The 24021-nt window shown below is 44.7% G+C and overlaps 1 protein-coding gene across 1 annotated transcript in view; it reads right to left on the bottom strand.

Annotated features, from left to right (window-relative positions):
- Window positions 1-2038: 2038 nt before the first annotated feature.
- The window catches only part of sema4f (sema domain, immunoglobulin domain (Ig), transmembrane domain (TM) and short cytoplasmic domain, (semaphorin) 4F), a 79244-nt gene continuing 57261 nt past the window's right edge, over window positions 2039-24021 (bottom strand). The window contains exons 2-15 of the mRNA XM_079491189.1: window positions 17513-17664; window positions 16329-16388; window positions 11361-11459; window positions 10510-10621; window positions 10016-10135; window positions 9068-9222; window positions 8496-8677; window positions 7697-7838; window positions 7183-7396; window positions 6891-7000; window positions 6577-6728; window positions 6265-6320; window positions 5585-5775; window positions 2039-4426 (exon numbers count right to left, since the gene is read on the bottom strand). Of these exons, the coding sequence (XP_079347315.1) occupies window positions 3716-4426; window positions 5585-5775; window positions 6265-6320; window positions 6577-6728; window positions 6891-7000; window positions 7183-7396; window positions 7697-7838; window positions 8496-8677; window positions 9068-9222; window positions 10016-10135; window positions 10510-10621; window positions 11361-11459; window positions 16329-16388; window positions 17513-17664 (2456 nt within the window). The 3' untranslated portion in view covers window positions 2039-3715. The remainder of the gene's footprint in view (window positions 4427-5584; window positions 5776-6264; window positions 6321-6576; window positions 6729-6890; window positions 7001-7182; window positions 7397-7696; window positions 7839-8495; window positions 8678-9067; window positions 9223-10015; window positions 10136-10509; window positions 10622-11360; window positions 11460-16328; window positions 16389-17512; window positions 17665-24021) is intronic.

Consider the following 24021-nt stretch of genomic DNA (forward strand, 5'->3'; position numbering starts at 1 on the left):
ATAGAGAGAGAGTTTCTTGTGATGGGCTGTCCCAACACCAGAGCTTTGCAAATAATGGAGGTGACAAGGTGACATATTAATAAACAAAAAGATGAATTAAAATAAAATCATCTGGACTTGCATATAGTAGATACCCCTGTGGGATTACAGTAAGTAGTAGGCCTAACTGATACATATTAATGGTGGTTAATATTAATTCACAAAAGATCAAAAGTATGCTTCTCCTTGAATAAGCAGTGTTCTGTATGAAGTAGATTTATAAATTCAATAACACATACATTTTGTAGGAGGTAGGTAGGTAGCTTTATTTATGTACAGAAAGTGGCCTCACACACAAACACACACACACACACACACACACACACACAAACAGGCTCCAGAGGTGGTAAAATATTGACATTCAAAAAGGTACGTTAGAAAAAACCTATCAGTTACTGTACTGTGTAAACCTTGTGAAACCTCTTGAAGGTAGATGTTCCATGTGGACTGGATACTTGTAGACCTTTGACATCCAATTTTTTGCTTGATATTGAGCCATGAGTGGGAAAGAAAATATGACTATATTGGCGAGAGTTGATTAATTGAACTGACGCCGTTTGCATCTAAAATATTAGGAATAACTCCATTTAAAAACAAGGACAGGGCTGAGAACTTCAACAAAGAAAATTATGCCCTCTGACTTTGGTAACAAGGAGGGGGGTTATATACTGTGATATAATTGCCAAACATTCCACATTTTCTTACCAAATCAATGATCAATGTTAGTTATTTTGTTATTTAAATACATTTATTTTAAGGATAGCAGGTCAAGTCCTCATTGATGATGTGTGGATTCTTTCAGATCCTTTATTTATGAAACAAATGAAATGGGTATAACCTAAACCACCACACACACAAGCTCACACACTCCTACCCACAGTACTGTACAGTCTTTTTAGCTGTTTGTCTAAAGGGGAATTGAGGAGGTAAGTCAAGTAGTGGCCTTGTCTTCACTACTGAAACATTGTTTACTGCTCCTTACTGCTTCATATCAATATATAGAAATGGGCGTATAGTGCAATTGACTCATACAATAGCAATTAATCTCTTATGCATAATTGTTCTCCTATTCGTACTTCATTGGATTGTGAACATTATTTATTAACAGTATTTTCATATACGCGCCTCCTTCACTGAGATACAAAGTATACAGTAGAAGTATAGGAGGTTGGTGCAAAATCACTTCATCTTTGTTTTTATTTCTTTACCTCATTCTTAGTTCTTTCCATTTAGATGGCATTCCTTCCCCCTCCTCTCTCTCTCTCTCATCATCCACTCCACTTTGGTTGTCCTGTTCTGCCTATTCAAGCAACTCCAGTACATAACTCACCATGGCATTCACTTCGTTAACTGAAAAAGACAACACAGTAAAATGACACGCATAAACGTGTAATTCATCAGGATACAACAAAGATTGAAGGTGCACACATTGTTCAAATGTTGAAGCAAACACCAGTGAGTTGAACTATAGTCACTACTTGACAATGCTTGTTTTTTGTTTTTTTTAAACGGTACCACTTGCATTCAGGTGCTGAATCTCATGGGTCACAATCCAAAATAAGCTATCTACCATTTGAAAACAACCGACATTTAAGCTTAAAAAAATATTAACAATATATTAACAAATGTATATAAAACAAAATATAGCACTTCTATGATTAATAATAAAAGTGAAAAACATAACAGTAACATTTAAAGAGCAGATTCTCAACATTTTAGTTATTAAATGAGGAAATGTAAGGTTTTGATTTAAATACGTTTCATCCCAAAGTGGACTATAGCCTTTTTTTGAAGATGAGCTTTTCAAACATATTCCCAGATTAGAGGAGGTGAACAGTGGAATAATGGATGAACATTGATGAATAATCAATGTTACAAACACATACATACACAAACACACAGCCAACACACACCACACGTTTTCTAAATGCTATTATTTGAAGGTTCAGCTCTTGTAGCTGAACTCTTCTCTCTGGTATACAGGAAGATTAATACCAGGTTTTCAGGAACATTTTCAGAGTTTATTACCAAAAATAAAAACAGAACAAAAACTAATACAAGACATTTGGATTTCTTTTTTTTCCTTTTTAACTATTTACTTGAAGTCCTCAGTTGTAGCACAAGGTGTCGGTGTCCATGTATCTGGTAAGGTCCATTGACAGACGATCTGTGTCCATGTATCTGGTAAGGTCCATTGACAGACGATCTGTGTCCATGTATCTGGTAAGGTCCATTGACAGACGATCTGTCATTTATTCTTCCCATTTCAGAGGAGCATATTCTTTCTGAAAGTCTCTTCTGTATCAATGAATATTAACTTCATCCGATCTGCATGCAGTGCATCACAGGGTTTCCACATGGGTTTTATGGAGTGATCTCGAACCTTCACCTTTGACCTTTATGGCCCAGGCCAGTGTGGTGGTCTTTGCAATTTGAATTCATCTACAGACAGTGAATGAAAAGCCTGCATGTCCTGGATTCAAGAGGGCAGACCTCTCTGTCCACCCCCAACCCCATACATAGTGCAGTCTGTCTGGGCAGCACACAGACCGAGGCCCCCATGGCACCTCTGGTTCCCTGGCATGGCTCTCAGGAGAATGTGTGTTAGCACATTTTGTCAGAGTGAAGACAGAGGGGGAGGGGGCTTAAAGGTACTTTCGGACGGGCATCGATTAACGCAGACGTCGCCTGGATCAACGACAGGTCTGCTCATGAGGAGCTCGCCGGCGTGTGCACAAAACGAGCAGGCGCGCGACAATTTCACGGGACCGCGCCCAGGTAAATATTGAAAATCAATAAATGACTAGGCGCGTTAATCGCTGAAAGGACCGTAATTCCTGATTTTTATTTGGTTGCAATGTCGTGTCGTGCGCCTGAACTAGCCAATCTACAAGCTCACTGTGAGCTATTTTAGGTGCGCGACATCAGTGCACAACTTAGTCTGAATCAGGCTTAAGAACTCAATGGAACAAAGTGCTACTTCAGCAAAACTTGAGAACTTGGGAACAGAGGAAAGAGAATGAGAATATACAGTATGCAAGAGTGGAGATAAACTAGTATGGCTTTTCCATGTCTACAAACGTAGGCATTTCATCTTTGATTATAAGTTAAGGGATTAAATGCTCTCGCGTAGACTCTCAGTTCCATTTTTCACAGTCAAGTCTTTCAGACTGTACACTGTACATTGACATAACATTCTACATACTGTACATATTTTACACATTTAAGCAGGCCCTCTTATACAGAGTGACCTACAGTAAATAGTCTATGTCAGACCTCTCCAATAACGGTTGGCTATGAGCTTTCAGGGTCACAGCTCTCTGTACGGTCTCACGTCTGCTTGATATTCAATGTGGGCTCAATAGTACATACACAGATATACAAGTATACAGCAGTATCGCTCTCACATGCTTAGAACAGAAACCTCTCATATACACTTTTTACACTTCTGTTATCTGTTTTACACTTCGTTCCACAGCTTCCACCTCTGGACATTTTTCGGACGGCTGTTTTGCATCGGTCGTTTTCGTGCGGTGGGCCACTTTGCACCCTCCCCTGTGAGCTTTCAGTTTTGATTCATCGGGGAGGGTCAAAATAGCTCTGGGTGAAAGCTGAACCTCGATTGGCGTATTCATCCCGTGGTGCTCGTGCGGTCGGGTAAGGCGTCCGATGGCCTTCATATTGAACTCTCCTCGCACCGGGCCAGCGGCGCCGGTGACTTGTACATGGGCATGGCCAGCTCCACCTCCAGTCCCCCGTCCTCCTCGCCCCCCTCGCCCGCCTCCCTCTCTCCCCCCTCGGGTCTCCCCCGCTCCCTCTCCCCAGTCCTGGCGTCCAGTATGTCGGCCGATAAGATGTCCGAGGGGAACCTGAGCCCTCCGCTGCTCATGCTGAAGTCGCCGCTGGAGTACATGGTGTTCCCGTGGCCGTTGCCCGGGATGCTACTGCTGCCATGGAGCGGGTTGTAATTGTTGTTGCCGTGGTGACCGCCGTTGCCCTGGTTACTGTGCAGCGTGGTGGTGGTGGTGGTGGTGGTGGCGGTGCCGTTACGCTTCTCCGTCAGAGGGAACCCATCGGACAGCAGGCTGGCACTGCTGGGGGACTGGGGCGTGGCCGAGGAACCCAGCAAGTCCCGCCCCTTCTCGGACGACAGGGAATTGTCCGGCAGCCTGGCCTGGTGGCCGACGCCGGCGCGTTGCCTGGTGGTCAGGAAGTGGAGGAGGAATCCGCCGATCAGGACCCCCATGCTGAAGCACAGGATGTAGATGGCCAACACGTGTCGCCCTCCGCCCAACGCCACTGCTCCGCCCACACTGGGACTTTCTAGAGTCAGGAAATAGGCCGCTCTGCGACACGGGGAGGCGTCTCTGATGCTTGGCCCCGCCTCCTGGGGTAGAAGAGGAGAGGGGACAGAATGACTACAACTGTGTTTATACAAAGGCAACCAAGTAAAGCGTACTTAAGGTGACCGGAGTCCCCCTAGTGGCCATTTCCGTCTACACCAGTGTTGTACCACCAGTGGTCCTTGAGGGGGTTCCATGTGGTTCCCAGCTAAATGATGAAGAGTTGGTAACCAAATGGACCCCGATTAGATCTTTAACTCTTGACAGTATAAAATGAGAACAAACTAACCCTTACGGGTCCATTTGATTTAATTTTTACACTCAAGAGTTAAATTATTGTTAAACATCTGCATTATTTAATTTACAAGAAGTCTACACACAATTAGAGAATGTAGATTTTCTTTTTTTTTAATCAACATTTGCTTGTTATCTCTCCTATGTTACCACATCAATACAGCATGGAATTGTGGACAAAATCTTATCCAACGATAACAAAATATTCTTTAGTTTTGGATCTGCGAGGCTAAATCACATCAAATTGTGGTCCGTGGCTCAAATGCCAAATAAATGATGGGCCTTAATATGAAAAAGGTTGAAAACCACTGGTCTACGCCATTTCCCCTTTTTTCCCTCTACACCAAATTATCTTCACTGAAAACAGTGCGATGCTTTGTGAGCATTCTGCTGACCGTTCGCCCCCAGAATAGGGAGAGGGAAACACTCGCACTGCTCACATGCACCCCAGTTCATTCTTGTTGTCCATGGAAATGATATTTAAAATACTGTACATCCCATATTGACAGGAAAAAAAACAAAACAAAATAAACCAATGATATATATTTTTTTGTCTACGATGATGATCCCAAAATAGGGACGCTAGGTTGAAAGTGGTTAAAATGTTGACTTAAGGTGGCCTTACACTAGCCGATAATCGGGCATTTTTTACGCTCGGGGGGTGCCCGACTCAATCGCGCACCCCCCGCGCGCGATCGGGATCGGCCCGATCAACATCAAGAATGTTTGATATCTGCTCGGCCTCGCTCCGATTATCCTGTAGTGTGTGGTGCTGTCAGATTTCAAATGCCCGATTATCGGCTAGTGTAAGGCCACCTTTAGAGACACATCCACAGAGGAGAGGAGACGGGAGGGGAGAGCACAATGGGTCTGGGCGAATCGCACTAGCAACCTCTGGTCCTGCGTACCTGACATGTACAGACGTAGTCCCCCAGGTTGTCCTCCGTGACCGTCACCTCCAGGTCAGAGTGGTGCTGCCTGGTGTGTCTGTGTGGAGGATGCTCCCAGCTGCAGGGCCTGGGAGACACCTGGACACAGGGCAGCAGGAGACGCAGACCCAGCGACACGCGCACCTCCCTGATGGCGGGGGCGCAGCGCCCTGCAGGAGGAAGAGGAGGAGGAGAACGTTCATATATTCAGCAACATTCAAACCAAGCAGTTCTCTGTATTGTTCAAGTTCAGTGTTTCTTGTTTAGACCAGTGGTTTTCAACCATTATTTATTGGGCATTTGAGCCACGGATTAGATGAGATTTAGCCTCTCAGACCCAAAACCAAAGAATATTTTGTTGGCGTACGGATACGATTTTGTCCACAACTCCATGCTGTATTGATGTGGTACAATAGGAGAGATAACTGGCAAACGTTGATCAAAGTAACAATTCTTTTACATTCTCTAATTGTGTAGACTTCTGTAATATCGATGTTTAACAAAAATGTAACTCGAGAGTTAAAGATCTATAAGGGTTTATTTGGTTACCAACTCTCCATCATTTAGCTGGGGACCACCTCGAACCCCCGGTCCCCAGACCACTGGTTGAAAACCACTGGTCACATCATCAACTAAGTGAATATTGTAAGGACTTTTACCTTCTCCGCTGTTACACCTCTTCAAAGCATCCTCGACCTCGTCACCGGGACCTGGCCTGGACAGAGACAATGCACAGAATGGATGTGAACATGTGAATATATTCAAGTGAGTTCACACATCTAAAAACCCACCTGTTGCTTTTGTCTTCTTCGTGGTTCTTTCTCTTTGGACGTTTGCATTTCTCTTTTTCAGTTAAATTGTGTTGAAATGTAGTTGTTCTTTCTCTCCTCTGTGGATGCCATCGTCTACTCTACTCTACTCTACTCTAATCTGTGTGCGTGCGTGCGTGCGTGTGTGCGTGCATTACTCACTCAGTCATGGTGGGCCTGCAGGCTCCTTCCTTGGCCCCCCACACGCAGCCCAGACCCCTGGCCCGGGCACACACCTCACAGCTGTTGTAGAGAGAACAGCCCTCTGCCTGGACAACAGCCAGAGACAATGATGAACCCACCAGAGCCTTACCCTGGAGGAGACAGACAGACGGACAGACAGACAGAGAAAGAGAGCATTAACGAATTAATTAAATTATTAATTATGTTTAAAGGATGTTGCACATTTTGGAAGTGTGTGTGTGTGAGTGTGTGTGTGTGTGTGTGTGTGCATGCGTGCGTGCGTGCGTTCTAACCTTATACAGCAGGATGTTATTAATTGGTTCCTGGGCAGTAAACAGAGGGATCTCTTGCAGTAATGTTGATTTGTGGCGCACTACTGCCACCCGGTGGAGCTCCCCATGGTCTGCAACACACATACAGCATTTCCCATTTAAGTATATATTCAGACTTTGTCTCTCCTCTCCTTCCATCCCAACCTCTCCTTCTTCCCATCCAATCCCCTCAATCTCTGACTTCTGACTCCCTCCAACCTTACAATTAATTCTCCCACAATGTCTTTCCATCCGTCCATCCCTATTGTCTCACCGGTTCCGAGGTGCAGCACGGCTCCTTTGCGTTCCTCCTCGCTCTCTGCGAGCGTCACAGCCAGCTTGGTGTACGTGATTCCTCTGCGGACCAGCAGGGGAGCAGAGATGACGCTGTTCTCCATCAGGGGGTGGTCCCTCATGAAGGTCAGCACCTTGTCAGGCAGTTTCAGCGACGACTCGAAACCTTCTGCCTTTAGTGCGTTGTTCAGACACTGGGTGGACAGAAAAACATAAACAATTAGTGAATTACAAAGGATAGAAGGTGATTGAAAACAGAGATTCCAATGTTTGAAATAGAGTGTATGTGCAAGCATAAAGTGAGTGGCATATCGAGTGGCAAAGTGAGTTTAATGTCGTTTAACGTAGTTTAATGCAATCAGATGCAATTTCTGTTTGGATTTATGGGCTGATTTATCTTTGTATAAATCTGTCTATTTTTAGCTGCAAACGTGCAGTCACCTACTCCATATATTGACCTGTTTCAGTCTTGCTAATCACGTGTGGTTCGTTACCTGTCCGGGGCGGGGTGTGGGGACAGGCTCAGGGTTCATCCAGTTCTCACAGGTCTTCTTCAGCTCTTTGAAGGAACCGTCCATCACTTTACTGATGTCTGATAGGCTGAACACACACACGGCTGACAGCTGCTCACTCTCCCTACAGGAACACATAGTCAGAGGGAGAGAGACTGAATAGGAGACATTTTAACATCATTTTACTACAGTACCTGTAAAGCAGTGGTTTTGGACCACCAGTGGTCCCTGAGGATGTTCCAGGTGGTCCCCAGCTAAATGATGGAGAGTTGGTAACCAAATGGACCCTTATAGATCTTTAACTCTTGAGAGCGTAAAATGAAACCAAATAGACCCGTACGGGTCCATTTGGTTTCATTATACGCTCTCAAGATTTAAGTTATTGTTAAACATCTGCATTACTTACTTTACAAGAAGTCTACACAATTAGAGAATGTAGTATAATTGTTATTTTGCCTGTTATCTCTCCTATCGTACCAACATCTATACAGCATGAAATTGTGAACAAAATCATATCCAACGACAACACAATATTCAAATTCAAATCAATCTTTTCTCTATGGGCAATTTTTTCAGGTAGATAGGTAGACACAGTTCATGTTTTTCATACAGAAATGAATGAATTCATTGCTTTTCAAGTATACCATGAGTCAAAAAGTGATACATTTGATACTAAATGTATATACTCCAGTCTGTAGTACAACAAAAATAGATTTTCAATGAGGCATTGCATCGTGCGATGAAATGGAAATTAATAAGCTGGACTCTCCCCTCTGTTTACCATTGGGAGGTGAACAGGCCGTAGAAGTGTGTGCTGCGGGGGTCTCCGGGCGTGTGTTGCGTGGTGAACACGTCGGTGAGGATGTTGTAGCGTTGACCGCTGGCTTTGTCCTCACACACCAGCTGGGCCTTGAGGAAGGTGGTCCACCGTCGCTGTAGAGTCTTCATTCCCCCAATGTCAGACTGATGAACACACACAGAGAGGTTTGAATGTTATGCCAGCATGCAGCAGTGTGTGTATGTGCACACGCACACAGAGCTTTAAATCTGGCCTTATTTAAAATTCAAGCTGTACCCTTCTGCCCTCTAGTGTCTCTTCTGAGATATTGGAAAATAAGTCATTCTGACCCCCTAATGGATAGGATTCTAGCTCAGGTCAAAAAAGATTTTTGACCTTATTTGACATTTGACCTTGACAACATAGGTGGGTCAGGTAAAAATGTGCACTCTGTGACATATTTCCACACAATATTAACACACACACACACACACACACACACACACACACACACACACACACACACACACACACACACACACACACACACACACACACACACACACAAATGTTACCTTGCAGACTCGTGCGACCCTGGGAACTTTGACCTTGGTGTAGAGGTCGTATTCTTTGGCCACCTCAGTAAAGAAGAAGTAGATCTGGTCATCGTCTCCGGTTGGGTTGTTGTCTCTGTTGTGCTCTATAAAGGCTGAACTCACAAACTCTGGATCTGTCAAACACACATTTTTAACATCTTTATTTGCATTCACATGAAATTCTTGAACACAAACAATAGTAAATGCACAAGTGCTTCAGGATACAGATCACGGGTACAGGAAGCATCGCCTTCTCCATATATGGCGACTGCCAATTATTACAGACACTGAACAGAATTTTGCCAATGACTTAGCTCTCGGTTTGGGCAGGCCCCTCACAACTGATTTATGGACATTACTGAGGCTTCCAAATATGAACACAAGTAGTTTACATTTGTAGCCAAGCTGTATAATAGCATCCTTAAGACGTTGGTACTTAAGCATCTTCCAGACTGTGGTCAAATGTACATGCCCCTTCCAAAATGGTCACTTCTCTACTGTCCTCATCAACAACCAGTCCAGTGTTGTTGTTTTTACACGCAGTGGTGGAAAGTAACTAAGTACATTTACTTAAGTACTGTACTTAAGTACAATTTTGAGGTATGTACTTTTACTCCACTACATTTATTTGAATACTTTAGTTACTAATTACTTTTAATAATTTTGATTATTTAAAAAAAAACATACATTAACCACTTCAGTTCAGCCCTATATTCATTTAGACCAATTTAAAATAGCCGATGTACTGTTACTCAAGTACATTTTGAACCACCACTTTTACTTGTAGTATTTCTACATTGCAGTATTGATACTTTGACTTACCGGTAAGTAAAAAATGTGAGCACCTTTTCCACCACTGCGTGTGTGTGTGTGTGTGTGTGTGTGTGTGTGTGTGTGTGTGTGTGTGTGAGAGAGAGAGAGTCTCACCACTGAGCCAGTTGATGGATCGCTCAGTGCGGATGCGTTCCTGCTCTGGACCCGTGGCCCTGGAGATGTCGAACAGCGTTCCCAGGAAGTTGCTAGTGGCCGCAGTGTACAGGATCCCACCTAACACACATACATGCAAGCACACGCACATGCACACACACACACACACACACACACACACACACACGCACACACGCACACACACAAAATAACACGGTCAGAGCTATGAGGTGACGAAAGCTTGCTCGGTATAGCAACGGTTGCTAAACTATTTGGATTGGCATTGGACAATCACTTTTGGGGTGGGGTTTAGCAAAGGGATAATTCCAAGTTCTTGTCAGGGTGGGGGGTCCGGGTTCCCAGCTCAAATCATGATTATTTTGGGAGGTTGTGGCCTGAGAGGTTTGGGAACCCTTGTATCTATCAACCAACTAACCAACCAACCAACCAACATAGCAATCAGTTTCATTAAGCTCCCAGCCTTGTGTGTTTACCTGCCATGACGGCGGTGTAGTGCTGACTGGGCTCAAAGGGACACTTCCCCTTCCCCGTTTCCATCCTCACTCCTCCATCCTCCGCTTTCTCCAGAGAGAAGCTAGACAGCTCCTGGTGGAGGGGAAGAACACAACAGAGGCAATGTGTGGGTTCAGTGTGGGTTCATGGCAGATTCATTTTCAGCTCATCCCACAACCCACATGCACACACAAAGAAATACACGCACGCACATTCCCCCTCTTTATTCTGCACATTCCCAATGAGTTTTATTTTCCTACAACTGGCTTTGTTAGTGCAGAAAAAATTAGCATGGTTGCTATGTTCACCCTGTTCACCCGGGTGTGATTTCATGGCTTTGTTAGTCTGTGCAGAAAAAATGAGCATGGTTGCTATGTTCACCCTGTTCACCCGGGTGTGATTTCATTACGTCAGACATGATTTCATTACGTCAGACAGAATATATAAGACCTTACACCACTCAGTTCACACGGGTGTGATTTTTTACCATACTTGCCGTCCTTGCCTGTACTTTAAAATGAATTTAATCTTACATATTATCTTGTCTATTGTTGTCTTATAGCAGTCTTTATATACTGCATGTCCCACTAACATTTCACTGTTTCCTGTATGAGTGAGTGACAAATAAACCCCTCTTTATTCTTGATTCTTAACACACACACACACACACACACACACACACACACACACACACACACACACACACACACACACACACACACACACACACACACACACACACACACACACACACACACACACACACACACACACACACACACACACACACACACACACACACACACACACACACACACACACACACACTTACAAGAAAGGCACACTGGGGATCGAATGCAAAGGTGCCACAGGCGTAGACGCGTCCATCCCCCAGGAATTCCAGCAGGCGTATGTAGTTGTTACAGTCCATCTGTAGGGGGAGACAAAGGACCACAGATGACTTTTGAGCCTTCCTCCCCTAGGAGATGAAAAGTTCACAAAAGTTTCCTTGGAATGATCCTTTAATTTGTAGCATTATAATATTGCAATCTAATATCTGTAATCTTTATTAGTCATAGTTTCAGTGCATCTGCACCATGGTTGATCTCCACCGTGACCTTGGTGTTTATAAATGTACTAAACAGGCAAGCAAACAAACAAAGATCTGGTTTGCGATCAGTTAATTTATCCCATAATATATAAGCTATAATATTTTGATGCATTCATCTTATTAAAAAGGAAAAGAAAACTTTAGTTTGGCCAAAAAGGCTTCAATCCAAAATGATTTCAAAAAGAAGGAAGCACGCACAACTCCAACTGTCTCAATCTCTCGGAACATTTTACCGAGTGCACGGTCAGGAAACACTTTAGAAGGAGAATACCAGCACTCACGGAGTAGTCCTTTAAGGCACTTTATTGTTTCATCTTAAATGGGAAATGCAAGCAGCAACACAACAAACTCGTTTCGGCCAAGGGCCTTCGTCAGCGTTTTAAATGCTGTAAACAAGGCGAAGTGTCACATTTATACGGTCCGACGGTGCAACATCCTCCCCTGTCCGGGTTGATACACACAACAACCAAGCTAAACCCATTAAATAGGACAAGTATGCTGCAAGCAGCAACACAATGAAAGTGCAAACACAATTAAGTTACATATTCAACAAAAAATGTCACAATGTTTGTCTATAAGACTTCGGGAATTCATAAGGCATTCCAAAATGAAGCATTCTTTTTTCCCCTCTACACCAAATCTCTTCGCAGAAAATAGCTGATCTACAAGCTCACACAGTGTCTCAAGCTTCTGCTTTCTAGATTCTAGATCTGGTATTTTGGCTGAATGTTCACCTAATTTCATTTGACATGCCCAGAAGAGGTACGCTAGGATGTTTATTTTTTTTTCTCCTTTTTTTAGACTGTATGTTTCAACATGACAATAAAGCTCAAAGTCACTGTGACCTCTGCGAGACTGGCACAAGTGGATTCTGGGAACTAACGCAATATCAATGATTCTGATAGGAAACTGGAGACCCCCACTGCTGAAGGAGACATACGAGACCCCCACTGCTACGAGACAAGACCACCCACCCTCCATCACACACGCACATACACGCACACACACACACACACACACGCACACGCACACGCACACACACACACACACACACACACACACACACACACACACAGTTGTGGAAAATTACCACCAAGTTCATTTCATGGCAACCATGAACGAAAAGATGACTCAGGTTTCTCTGGAAGTATGTGCATGCAGGTTGTGTGCGTGTGCGCGTGTGTGTGTGTGTCCACTCCAGTGTGGCAGGCCTCTCCTGTCTCCCTGGCTGAGCTCCAGCCTTGAGTCAAACCCACCCCCGCCCACAAACTCCCCACCCCAGGGGACACGGTTGTCCTCGGATGTTCAAGTCACCATCACCCTACATCAGCCTGGCTCTTGGCCTCCAGTCACCCCCCTGCTTGATGACCCACTGGACAGCTGGGGAGAGGGGGGCTGAAAAAGGGGGGAGAGAGAAGGAGAAAGATATGTACCAGAGAGAAAGGGAGGCAAGTGGAAGAAAGAAAGAGAGGTGTGGAGGAGAGGGATAGAGAGAGGAAGGCAGAAAGGGAGAAAAACAAGAGGAGGTGTGCGTGCGTGCGTATGCAAGGATAGGGCTTGAGGGTGCTGTGTGTGAATGAACAATCTTAGGATAAACACACATCCATAATGTATGCTTAGTCGTACTAATGTGTCGCACAGCGAGATGTACAGGCCACAGTCCTCTCTCCCTCTCTGGGTCAGCTGTAAGGTACTGTAGCATCCTGTTGAGTCTCGCCGAGTCATTTGTGTTGTCTTCCTAATCAGCATGTCTCCATCGCTTCTTCCTGTATCTCTCCTGCAAGGCCTCCATTTCCCCTCTCCCCTGTCTCTCTCTCTCTGCGTGTCTGTCTCTCTCTCTCTGCCTGTCTGTCTCTCTCTTTCTCTAGTCAGAGTCTAGTGTGTCTGTGTGTGTGTGTGTGTGTGTGTGTGTGTGTGTGTGTGTGTGTGTGTGTGTGTGTGCGCGCGCGTGTGTGTCTGTGTGTATGTGTGTGTGTGTGTGCGCGCGCACGCACACACCTCTGTCTATCTCTCTCTCTCTCTTTGTCTCTCTTTCCATCTCTCTCTCATTCAATCTCACTCTCTCTCTCTCTCTCTCTCAATATCAGGAAAGAGCAATATCCACTGCCCTTCCTTAGTCTCACGTCGCTTGCCGCTTCAGTAAAGTAAAAATCTATTTCAGGATGGTATTCAGCTCTTGAACAAAAGAGTATGGGAAAAACAATGGATCAGCAGAAGAGAGCATAACAAATATGATTATTCTGCTGTCTTCTACTTCTGCACGCACGGAACGGAGTCTGCATAATGAGGATCAAAGCCTAGGCTGTACAGTATTCTGCATGTAATGAAATGATGAATCCATAGACGTTACTGAACCTACACACACACACACACACGCTCCAGATATGGTCTTGGCTTGAGTCCCAGAACTTTCTTGTCCTAATGATAGGGATCATGTCTCAGGCCGTCGCTCTCGAACTCACACACGCACACGCACACGCACACACACACACACACACACACACACACACACACACACACACACACACACACACACACACACTCTACTTGTGCTCTACTTGAAACGTCTAAATTCAATTTGAATTAATCCATAAGACTCTGACATCACAGAGGCCATCATGTGTTGAGGACATCAGGGTTTATATCCTTTGGCAGGTGACTTCTAGATGCAGACAATGAACAGCATTGTGACTTTCCCTGCAATCTGTAAGCCTCTGAAAGTTACATTTTAAGGCCACCAGCTGTGCGGACCATAGGCTTATACACATAAACATGCACTGCGATACGGTAACGGCACGCAGCTAAAGGCCCTTCTAAGGCCAGTATATATAAGGTTTTGTTTTCAGAATAAGGCAGCCTATCTGAAGACAAGCACAACTTCAGTCTAGTCTACACTATCAATAACAAGCGATGCCAGACACAAACAACCGGCCAGCTCTGGGTTTTTGGGGAGTATTGATACGTTTCCAAGTTCACCCGAGGTCTTCCTATTTGTGGATAATAGTCCATCTCCTTCCTTGTCGGGGCAGGTTAACCCCTTAAGCTCCAAAAAAGAGCAATCCTATAGCCGTTCAACTCATACTGTAACTACTCGTTGCAACGTGATGCATTGTGAGCTTGTAGATCTGACATTTGCTCTATTAACATAAAAATGCACAGTAAATGTTTTGAATTTAGCTGAAAATCTTTGCCTATAATGACATCAGACATGCCCAAAATAGGGACTGTCACAGTGTCACTTTCAACCATCACATGCCAGGCTGAAAGTGGTTAATGACATGAAGGGTGTTGGCAATAAGGAGCAACATGTGATCTTCACTGAGCCCTCATCCTCTGAATGGTTCAATAAGGAGCAACATGTGATCTTCACTGAGCCCTCATCCTCTGAATGGTTCAATAAGGAGCAACATGTGATCTTCACTGAGCCCTCATCCTCTCAATGGTTCAATAAGGAGCAACATGTGATCTTCACTGAGCCCTCATCCTCTCAATGGTTCAATAAGGAGCAACATGTGATCTTCACTGAGCCCTCATCCTCTGAATGGTTCAATAAGGAGCAACATGTGATCTTCACTGAGTCCTCATCCTCTGAATGGTTCAATAAGGAGTAACATGTGATCTTCACTGAACCCTCATCCTCTAAATGGTTCAATAAGGAGTAACATGTGATCTTCACTGAGCCCTCCCCCTCTGAATGGTTCAATAAGGAGTAACATGTGATCTTCACTGAGCCCTCATCCTCTGAATGGTTCAATAAGGAGAAACATGTGATCTTCACTGAACCCTCATCCTCTGAATGGTTCAATAAGGAGTAACATGTGATCTTCACTGAGCCCTCATCCTCTCATTGGTTCAATAAGGAGTAACATGTGATCTTCACTGAACCCTCATCCTCTGAATGGTTCAATAAGGAGTAACATGTGATCTTCACTGAGCCCTCATCCTCTGAATGGTTCAATAAGGAGTAACATGTGATCTTCACTGAGCCCTCATCCTCTGAATGGTTCAATAAGGAGTAACATGTGATCTTCACTGAGCCCTCATCCTCTCATTGGTTCAATAAGGAGTAACATGTGATCTTCACTGAGCCCTCATCCTCTGAATGGTTCAATAAGGAGCAACATGTGATCTTCACTGAGCCCTCATCCTCTGAATGGTTCAATAAGGAGTAACATGTGATCTTCACTGAGTCCTCATCCTCTGAATGGTTCAATAAGGAGTAACATGTGATCTTCACTGAGCCCTCATCCTCTGAATGGTTCAATAAGGAACAACATGTGATCTTCACTGAGTCCTCATCCTCTCATTGGTTCAATAAGGAGTAACATGTGATCTTCACTGAGTCCTCATCCTCTGAATGGTTCAATAAGGAGTAACATGTGATCTTCACTGAGCCCTCATCCTCTGAATGGTTCAATAAGGAGTAACATGTGATCTTCACTGAACCCTCATCCTCTGAATGGTTCCAAAAGCACAGTAGTGTACAGAAGACATTCAATCATCTGCTGCTATACATTTTTATGCACAACAGCCACTCCCTACATGTGGAAAGGGAGTGGTTCAGTGACGCACGCACGCACGCACGCACGCACGCACGCACGCACGCACGCACACGCACACGCACACGCACACGCACACGCACACGCACACGCACACGCACACACACACACACACACACACGGTTCTCACCTCCGTTTTGCCCTTCGTCACACAGGACCTCCTCTTCTCCTCTGGAACATCCCATTTAATCTTGAGATTCACACAAACAGAGAATCAGACAGGATGTCAGTCACGTACGTCAACGAGTTAAAGCTGCAATCTGTAACTTTTACATCATATTGGAACCTGGGTTGTTGAGCCATTAATGGAAAGCCCATTTGGGCAGAGGATCAATTGCCCTTTGACCTTCATGCAATACCAATAACCAGTAGTGGTCCTAGCTGACTACAGGCACTAAATGTCTCAATGGAAGAGCAGGGAGACCGACTACAAATACCAGTTATTGAATGCTGCATGCTGCTTATGACCCAGCGGTCCGTTGTTACAGACATGGACTGCACACCTGGATGATATCAGTTAGCATTGCTTGTTTCTTGCCGTGTCCAACGCGGCGGCCATGGAATTAAACACACAATGTCATTGTGCAGCTCAACAGTACACTAAAGCTGCGTTCAGACCTGAATATATATTCACCTCGGTTCGTCCTGTTTGTACCGCACCAGGTCGCGCCGTGCCCGTTCGCGCAATTCTCGTCTTTGCATTGACTTTGTATGTAATGACGCCGCTCTAACCATCCAAGTCTGAACGCACCTTTAGGAATGTTTTTGAGAACATTTGAGTCCAGGGACACGCTGTAGAAGACACTGTGTATCTAATCATTCGGCTATCTGCCATCGGGTAGCCCCTGCAGTAACAGAATCCTGATGCATATTTGATCAACATTTTGCAAGTCGACTGCATTGCACTGGAGAGACCTTGCATCATCTAATGGACTACTTTCTTTACCGAAAGCAACAGTATATTTATTAAGCATCCGTGTAGTAAGTGGGATAATAAACAGTGGTCAATATTGAGAAATAAACCCCTTCAGGGTGATTAAGATCTTATCACTGTTATGGGTTTATGTTTTTATGACCGGCTCATTGTTCATTATCCCTTGCTTAACATACTCGTGTATGAAAATAACATTGTATTCACAAACAAATTACAGCTTTAACCTCATGACCTGTAACTGTGTGCAGTTGAAAAGTTCAACACATCACAGCAAGTTAATTATGCAACATGTAAAGAAATATGTAATTCCACACCCACACACACACACACCCACACACACACACACGCACACGCGCACACACAACACACACAGTGCTCACCGCGAGTGGTTTTCGGTTCAGGTTGGTAGTGTCAACAGCCAAAATGGCGTCCTTGCCACCCATAAACAGCATGCCAGTGGAGCGGTCCAATAGGAAGGTGCTAAAGTTCCTGAACTCCTTGAACAGCTCTGGGCCCAACATGGCGTCATTCTCTGTGTGGAGGAGAGAGAGAGAGAGAGAGAGAGAGAGAGAGAGAGAGAGAGAGGGTTAATGGTTGCCGTTAGGGGGATACTGTATACAGTAAAATAAAATATGTGCATTATGTACTGTCAAATTCTATTGATTTACAAGCTCTGGTAACCACATGAACCACATGAACCACATGAAGAGAGAGAGAGAGAGAGAGAGAGAGAGAGAGATTGTACATACATTTATTGGTTTCTTTTTATTGCACAATTGCTTTGGCAATGTAAACGTATGGTTCCCATGTTGCCTTTTGAATTTAATAGAAATAGATGATTATAATGTATTAAACCACTTGAACCCAATATACTGACTGGGGTTCCCCAGGGCTCTATATTGGCGCTCTACTTCATTCCCTCAACAAAAAATCTATTCTACAAGCTCACAATGTGTCGCATTGCGACGCATGCTTGCAGATCTGCTATTTATTCACCCCAGAATAGGGACGCTAGGGTTGAAGTGGGTTAAGCTGCAGCCACATGCTTCACCTCTCCTCTCTGAGACAGATGACCTCACTAAACTCTGTGTTTCTCTCTCCTGCTACTGGGATTTCCATCGTTGAGCCGTGCAAAGCGAATGCAAAAACAATTATAATGAGGCGGTCTGTTAATCTGTCTGTCTGTATGTCACTCTGTCTCCACCGGAGGGCGGTAAAAATGCAGCTCAACTAAGCACGTCTCCCTCTACATAGGTTGCTTTGTTCTCTTTCGCATCTAGCATCCCATTGACCACTCCTCACTATTCACCACACACACACACGCACACACTGTTTTAAGTACTGTACATCCCAAAAGCTTTTGCCTCACTCCCTCAACTCTCTCTCGTTCACACTCACTCTCTTGCTGTTCTTTTCCCTTCCAATTCCACCATCCCTAATCACACACTATAGGACAAAGCTTTGCCTTGTCTGTTGTGATACAGTGTGTGTGTGTGTGTGTGTGTGTGTGTGTGTGTGTGTGTGTGTGTGTGTGTGTGTGTGTGTGCGTTTGTGCGTGCGTGTGTGCGTGCGTGCGTTCATACACAGCTGCTTTCCACGAGAGCACAGCTGTGTGCTGTACTTCAATGGAGTGGTGGTGCACGAGACTGTGTGTGTGTGTGTGTGTGTGTGTGTGTGTGTGTGTGTGTGTGTGTGTGTGTGTGTGTGTGTGTGTGTGTGTGTGTGTGTGTGGGTGTGTGTGTGTGTGTGTGATGAAGGCTATAGTTTGCTTTCAATAAGTTGTACTACTACAGTGCAAACCTCTGTTGACATTTCAGGAATAAAACTAGTCCACGCAGACAGAGACATAGAGCGAGCAAAAGGGAACGAAAACGAAAGCAATAATTACTGTAAATTAAGATTAAACATCTCAACCAACAGACAAACTGTCTCTCCATCTCACGCACACGCACACGCGCACACACACACACACACACATGCACACACACACCCCGGGCGGTAATTTACAGTCGACAATGCAACAGGGGGAACTCTATTATTGACATAAGCCAACTACTTGTGCAAGCAAACAGAAGCACATCGATACACGCCATGCCTAATCATCCACCACAGGACAAAGCCTGGCCTTGTCCGTCATGGTGTGACTCATGGTTTATATTTTTGTCAATGAAAAAAAAAAAGAAATAAATCAATCTATCAATAAGACTTGAGCAAACAAAAGCATGTCATGATGAGAATACTTCACCTGTCCTGACATTGGCATTACGCTACATGACGTCACCACATACCCAATATGAACAGGTGATGAACCCTCTGCCAACGAGCACACAATGAAATATACAGAGAGAGGTATACTGTAGACAGACAGACAGACAGACAGACAGACAGACAGACAGACAGACAGACAGACAGACAGACAGACAGACAGACAGACAGACAGACAGACAGACAGACAGACAGACAGAACGGTATGAGTAAAAAGTGCGCATCAGAATAAACAGATAATAAAGAGCTAAAAGGTTAATAAAGGTTTTAAGAGAGAGAGAGAGACAGATATAGACAGAAAGAGACAGACAGACAGAAAGAGAGAGACAGTCAGAAAGAGAGAGAGAGACAGTCAGAAAGAGAGAGAGACAGAGAGGGGAGAGCCTGGCAGTAGCAAATAGCCACAGCGGCACAGAGCTGAAGTAAACAAACAGCATTCATCTCCATAATGGAGTTCTCACACTCTCCTGATAACACCAGCAATTACAAGCTGTGGAAAGAAATACACACACACACACACACACACACACACACACACACACACACACACACACACACACACACACACACACACACACACACACACACACACACACACACACACACACACACACACACACACACACACACACACACACACACACACACACACACTGCATGCACAAAACCACGTTATTAATGGTCCAATACAAAAGGTGTAGAAAGGAGGAAGAGACGGATGAATGGAAGGAGAGTGGTTGACAGAGAGGGGGGGGGAGATGGGGGGGGCACAGGGAGGCATGGAACAGGTGCAGGAGATATTAAACGAGTCTGTTGCATTGCCTTCCACTTGCATTAAACACATTATTTGTCTGCGAGCTCGAGAGTACCTGCAAGGCCAACTGCCCCTAGAGAGTCCTATGAATACATAGAAATTAAGTGTTCTTTCTTGCAAGACATTATTTGTTTGGGGAGAGCACCTGTAAGTAAACAAATATTATCATTTATTGTAACTTTCTGCCGTTTGAATTTTTCCGAGGACAAATATTATATAATAGTTATACTGGCTAAGTATTTGTGCACACCTGCTTACAATGGCCAGGTGTGTACTGCGTAGGAGAGAACAGCCATTGTTGAGAAAAGGAGAAGTCCGCACACTGCCTTCACTTACATAACACATTTATTAGACTTTTATTAGCATTTAATAATAGCATTACTATTTAGTATTTACCTTGCTATATTAGTTTATTGTCATCCACACACACTGTTGAGGAAGCTATAAGTACAAGAAACCCTACTATTCCAAAAGTTAGCAAAATGTATTTTGTAGTTCTGAACAATCTGGCATTCTATTGGTTACGTACACAGGCCTTTAAGTGTACAGAATCGGCCTGGGCCATGGCTCAATGGTCCAGGCACCTTGGCTGGTAATCCAGTCTGGCAGTGTGCCGCGGGTTCGACTCCCGATCCCGACGGCCTTTACTGCATGTCTTCCCCCCATCTCTCTCCCCATTTCCTGTCAGCCTACTGTCTGTCCCTCCATAAAACATATAAAATAAAGGCGAAAGCCACAAAACAAAAGATTTAAAAAAAAAGAAAAGTGTACAGAATGGGCCTCTGGACACTCAGTATGTGCAATAGAGGGTATGCACATGCATAAAGTGAATGAGAGCCTGTCCCATTCTCCAAATGAAGGGGGCTCTGAATGCACTCACATCTGTCTGGATGGAAAGCCAATCTCTCTCCTCCCTCTCTCTACTAGTCAATATGTCTGGTTTCCAGTAACCTCTAACATGCGTGTCACTTCTCATTTGCTAAGATGCCATCTGTTCAGCTCCGGGCAGCAAGCTGCACTCTGACTGGTTGAGAGAGAGAGGAACTCCACTTTCTGTGAATCACATGTTGTGTGACGACAGATCACACTATGGTCATAATGGAGAAAACCTTTGTGTGTGTGTGCGTGCGTGCGTGCGTGTGCCTTTACCAGCAGTAAACCCCTCTCCCTCTCTCTCTATCTATCTCTCTCTCCATGCAGTCTTTCCCAAATATTTCACTCTGTCTCTCCCCCTATTTCTGTCTTTCTTCTCATCTTTCTCCTCCATCCATCCATCCTTCCATCCAACATCATCCCACTTTAAACTAACTGATTATAAAGTCAGTAGCAACACACACACGCACACGCACACACCAGATATGACATCAGTGTGCGCTAGTGACACAGGCCGAAGGCAAGGTCTGTAGAAATGTCCTTGTAAACTGGTCCTTACTGTCCCTCTCGGACATGGCCGTGCACCCGCAGATGCACACCCACACACTGCCACCTGCTGTGCACTCTAATGTAGCGATGGTTCCTATAGCTACACCATCTGCCCCCCTCCACACACACACACACACACACACACACACACACACACACACACACACACACACACACACACACACACACACACACACACACACACACACACACACACACACACACACACACACACACACACACACACACACACACACACACACACACACACACACACACACACAAAACACCCAGGGGCTGTTATGTGCATGCATGGGCGACACTGCCAGTCAAGTGAGAGAAGAAGTGTGAAAAAGAGAGAGAGAAGAAGGCAAGGACACGGCCACTGTAATGAAGAGAAGAGAAGAGAAGAGGGACAGAATGGAGAGAGAGAGAGAGAGAGAGAGAGAGAGAGAGAGAGAGAGAGAGGGGGGGGGAGAGAGAGAGAAAAAGAGAGAGAGAGAGAGAGAGAGAGAGAGGGAGAGGGAGAGGGAGAGGGAGAGAAAGAGGGAGAGGGAGGGAGAGAGAGAGAGAGAGAGAGAGAGAGAGAGGGAGAGGGAGAGGGAGAGGGAGAGGGAGAGGGAGAGGGAGAGAGAGAGAGAGAGAGAGAGAGAGAGAGAGAGAGAGAGAGAGAAAGAGAGAGAGAGAGAGAGAGAGAGAGAGAGGGAGAGAGAGAGAGGGAGAGAGAGAGCGACAGATGGATGAAATATCTTTCATTGGAGTCCCTCGTCTTTGCACAGGCAATGTGTGAAAGAGTGTGTTGGAATTTTACTTGACACAAATCCAAATAGGGGTGTAACAGTTAATTTAACTGTGATTGATTTAATCAATTATAACATAAAATATAAAATGAAATAGCTGAACTACAAGCTCACAACACGTCACATCATGTTCACATCAGCTCGTTTCTGGAGATTTCGTTTGGCGTATAAGGAAAAAAGAAGAGGGGTGAAGGATAGAGACCTACCAATGAAATATATATATTAACAGGGCCAATTTGCCAAAGGAAAAACATTGTAATGAGGATGTCTATTTGTATTTGTATATTTGCATGTTTGTTGCATGTATGTATGTATGTATGTATGTATGTATGTATGTATGTATGTATGTATGTATGTATGTCACTATGGCCACAGATCTGGCCACCAGATGCCGCCGAAAATGCCAAAACACACTACCAGATAGCTCAAATGAAGATACAGGTGTCACAGTATGTGGCTCTGTGTTGCCATACTGTGGCTGTGTGTGGGCGTCGGCTTTCCTCCCAGCTTCCAGCCTTGGCACTCCTGTCTGTGGTCACCTCATCGCACTCAATTGACACACCTGCCGGCCATCAACTCATCAGCCCTGACAGTATTTAAGCCCTGGTCTTCACTTCACTCATCGTCAGATCATTGCACAAACTTTCATGGTAGTACTAGAGCTCGACTCTAGCCAGTGTTTATGTGAAGTTATAGTTTAGTTATATTTCCTAGTATTTGCTCCTGTGTTTCCTGCAAACTCAAGCTCTTCTCCTCTCCTCCAGAACCCAGCTCACCTATTCTACTGCCTGCTCGTCTGCCTGCCGCCTGCCTGGACTGCTCCCCTCATTCTCCATGTTTGTTTTCCATGCAACCTTCCACAATCTCCAATTCACCATATTGTGAATAAATATCTTAATTTTGCTCCTGTGTTTAGGCTCTGCATTTGGGTTCAACTTTCTGCTACCGTGACAACAGGTAGATGAGCCACGTGGCTCCACTGTGTGTAGAATGCACTGCATCATTGCAGCCCTGCAGCTTTGTGCAGGGAATTTCTACTCTGTTCCTGTGAGGTGTTTGTGGAATTTGTGTGTGAAAAAAGCGTATCCAGAAAATCTGGTTAAATGAAATACACCTTAAAAATGGAACATGTCAGGCGACTGGCGGAAAGCAATGAACACAATGAATGAATGAACCTGACACCCCTGATTACATTCTAAATAAGAGAACAGCGTGCTTAGAGTAAATATGAATTCCTAAAAATACGAAGTGCCGCCCATCTCCATCTCTCCCCGGCCATGAATCATTCATTTATTATGCATTAAACATGACCGACACGCAACCAGGGGGGAAGTGAGCAGGCCTGTGTGTGTGTGTATGTGTATGTGTGTGTGTGTGTGTGTGTGTGTGTGTGTGTGTGTGCACACATGTGCATGCACATGCGCACACTAAAGGTTTAATAAACAGGCTGTTGCACCAAAGCGACAGACCCTGGTCTCTGGCTGCAGGGCATTGTGGGATTGCACACATCAGGGAAGTGATAAATTATACACCTGCCTCCTTCATCTGTCAATCAAGACGGATGGGATGGAGAGAAGATATGCGAGAA

This window comes from Electrona antarctica, assembly GCF_951216825.1.
Source record: "Electrona antarctica genome assembly, chromosome: 21".
NCBI lineage: Eukaryota > Metazoa > Chordata > Actinopteri > Myctophiformes > Myctophidae > Electrona > Electrona antarctica.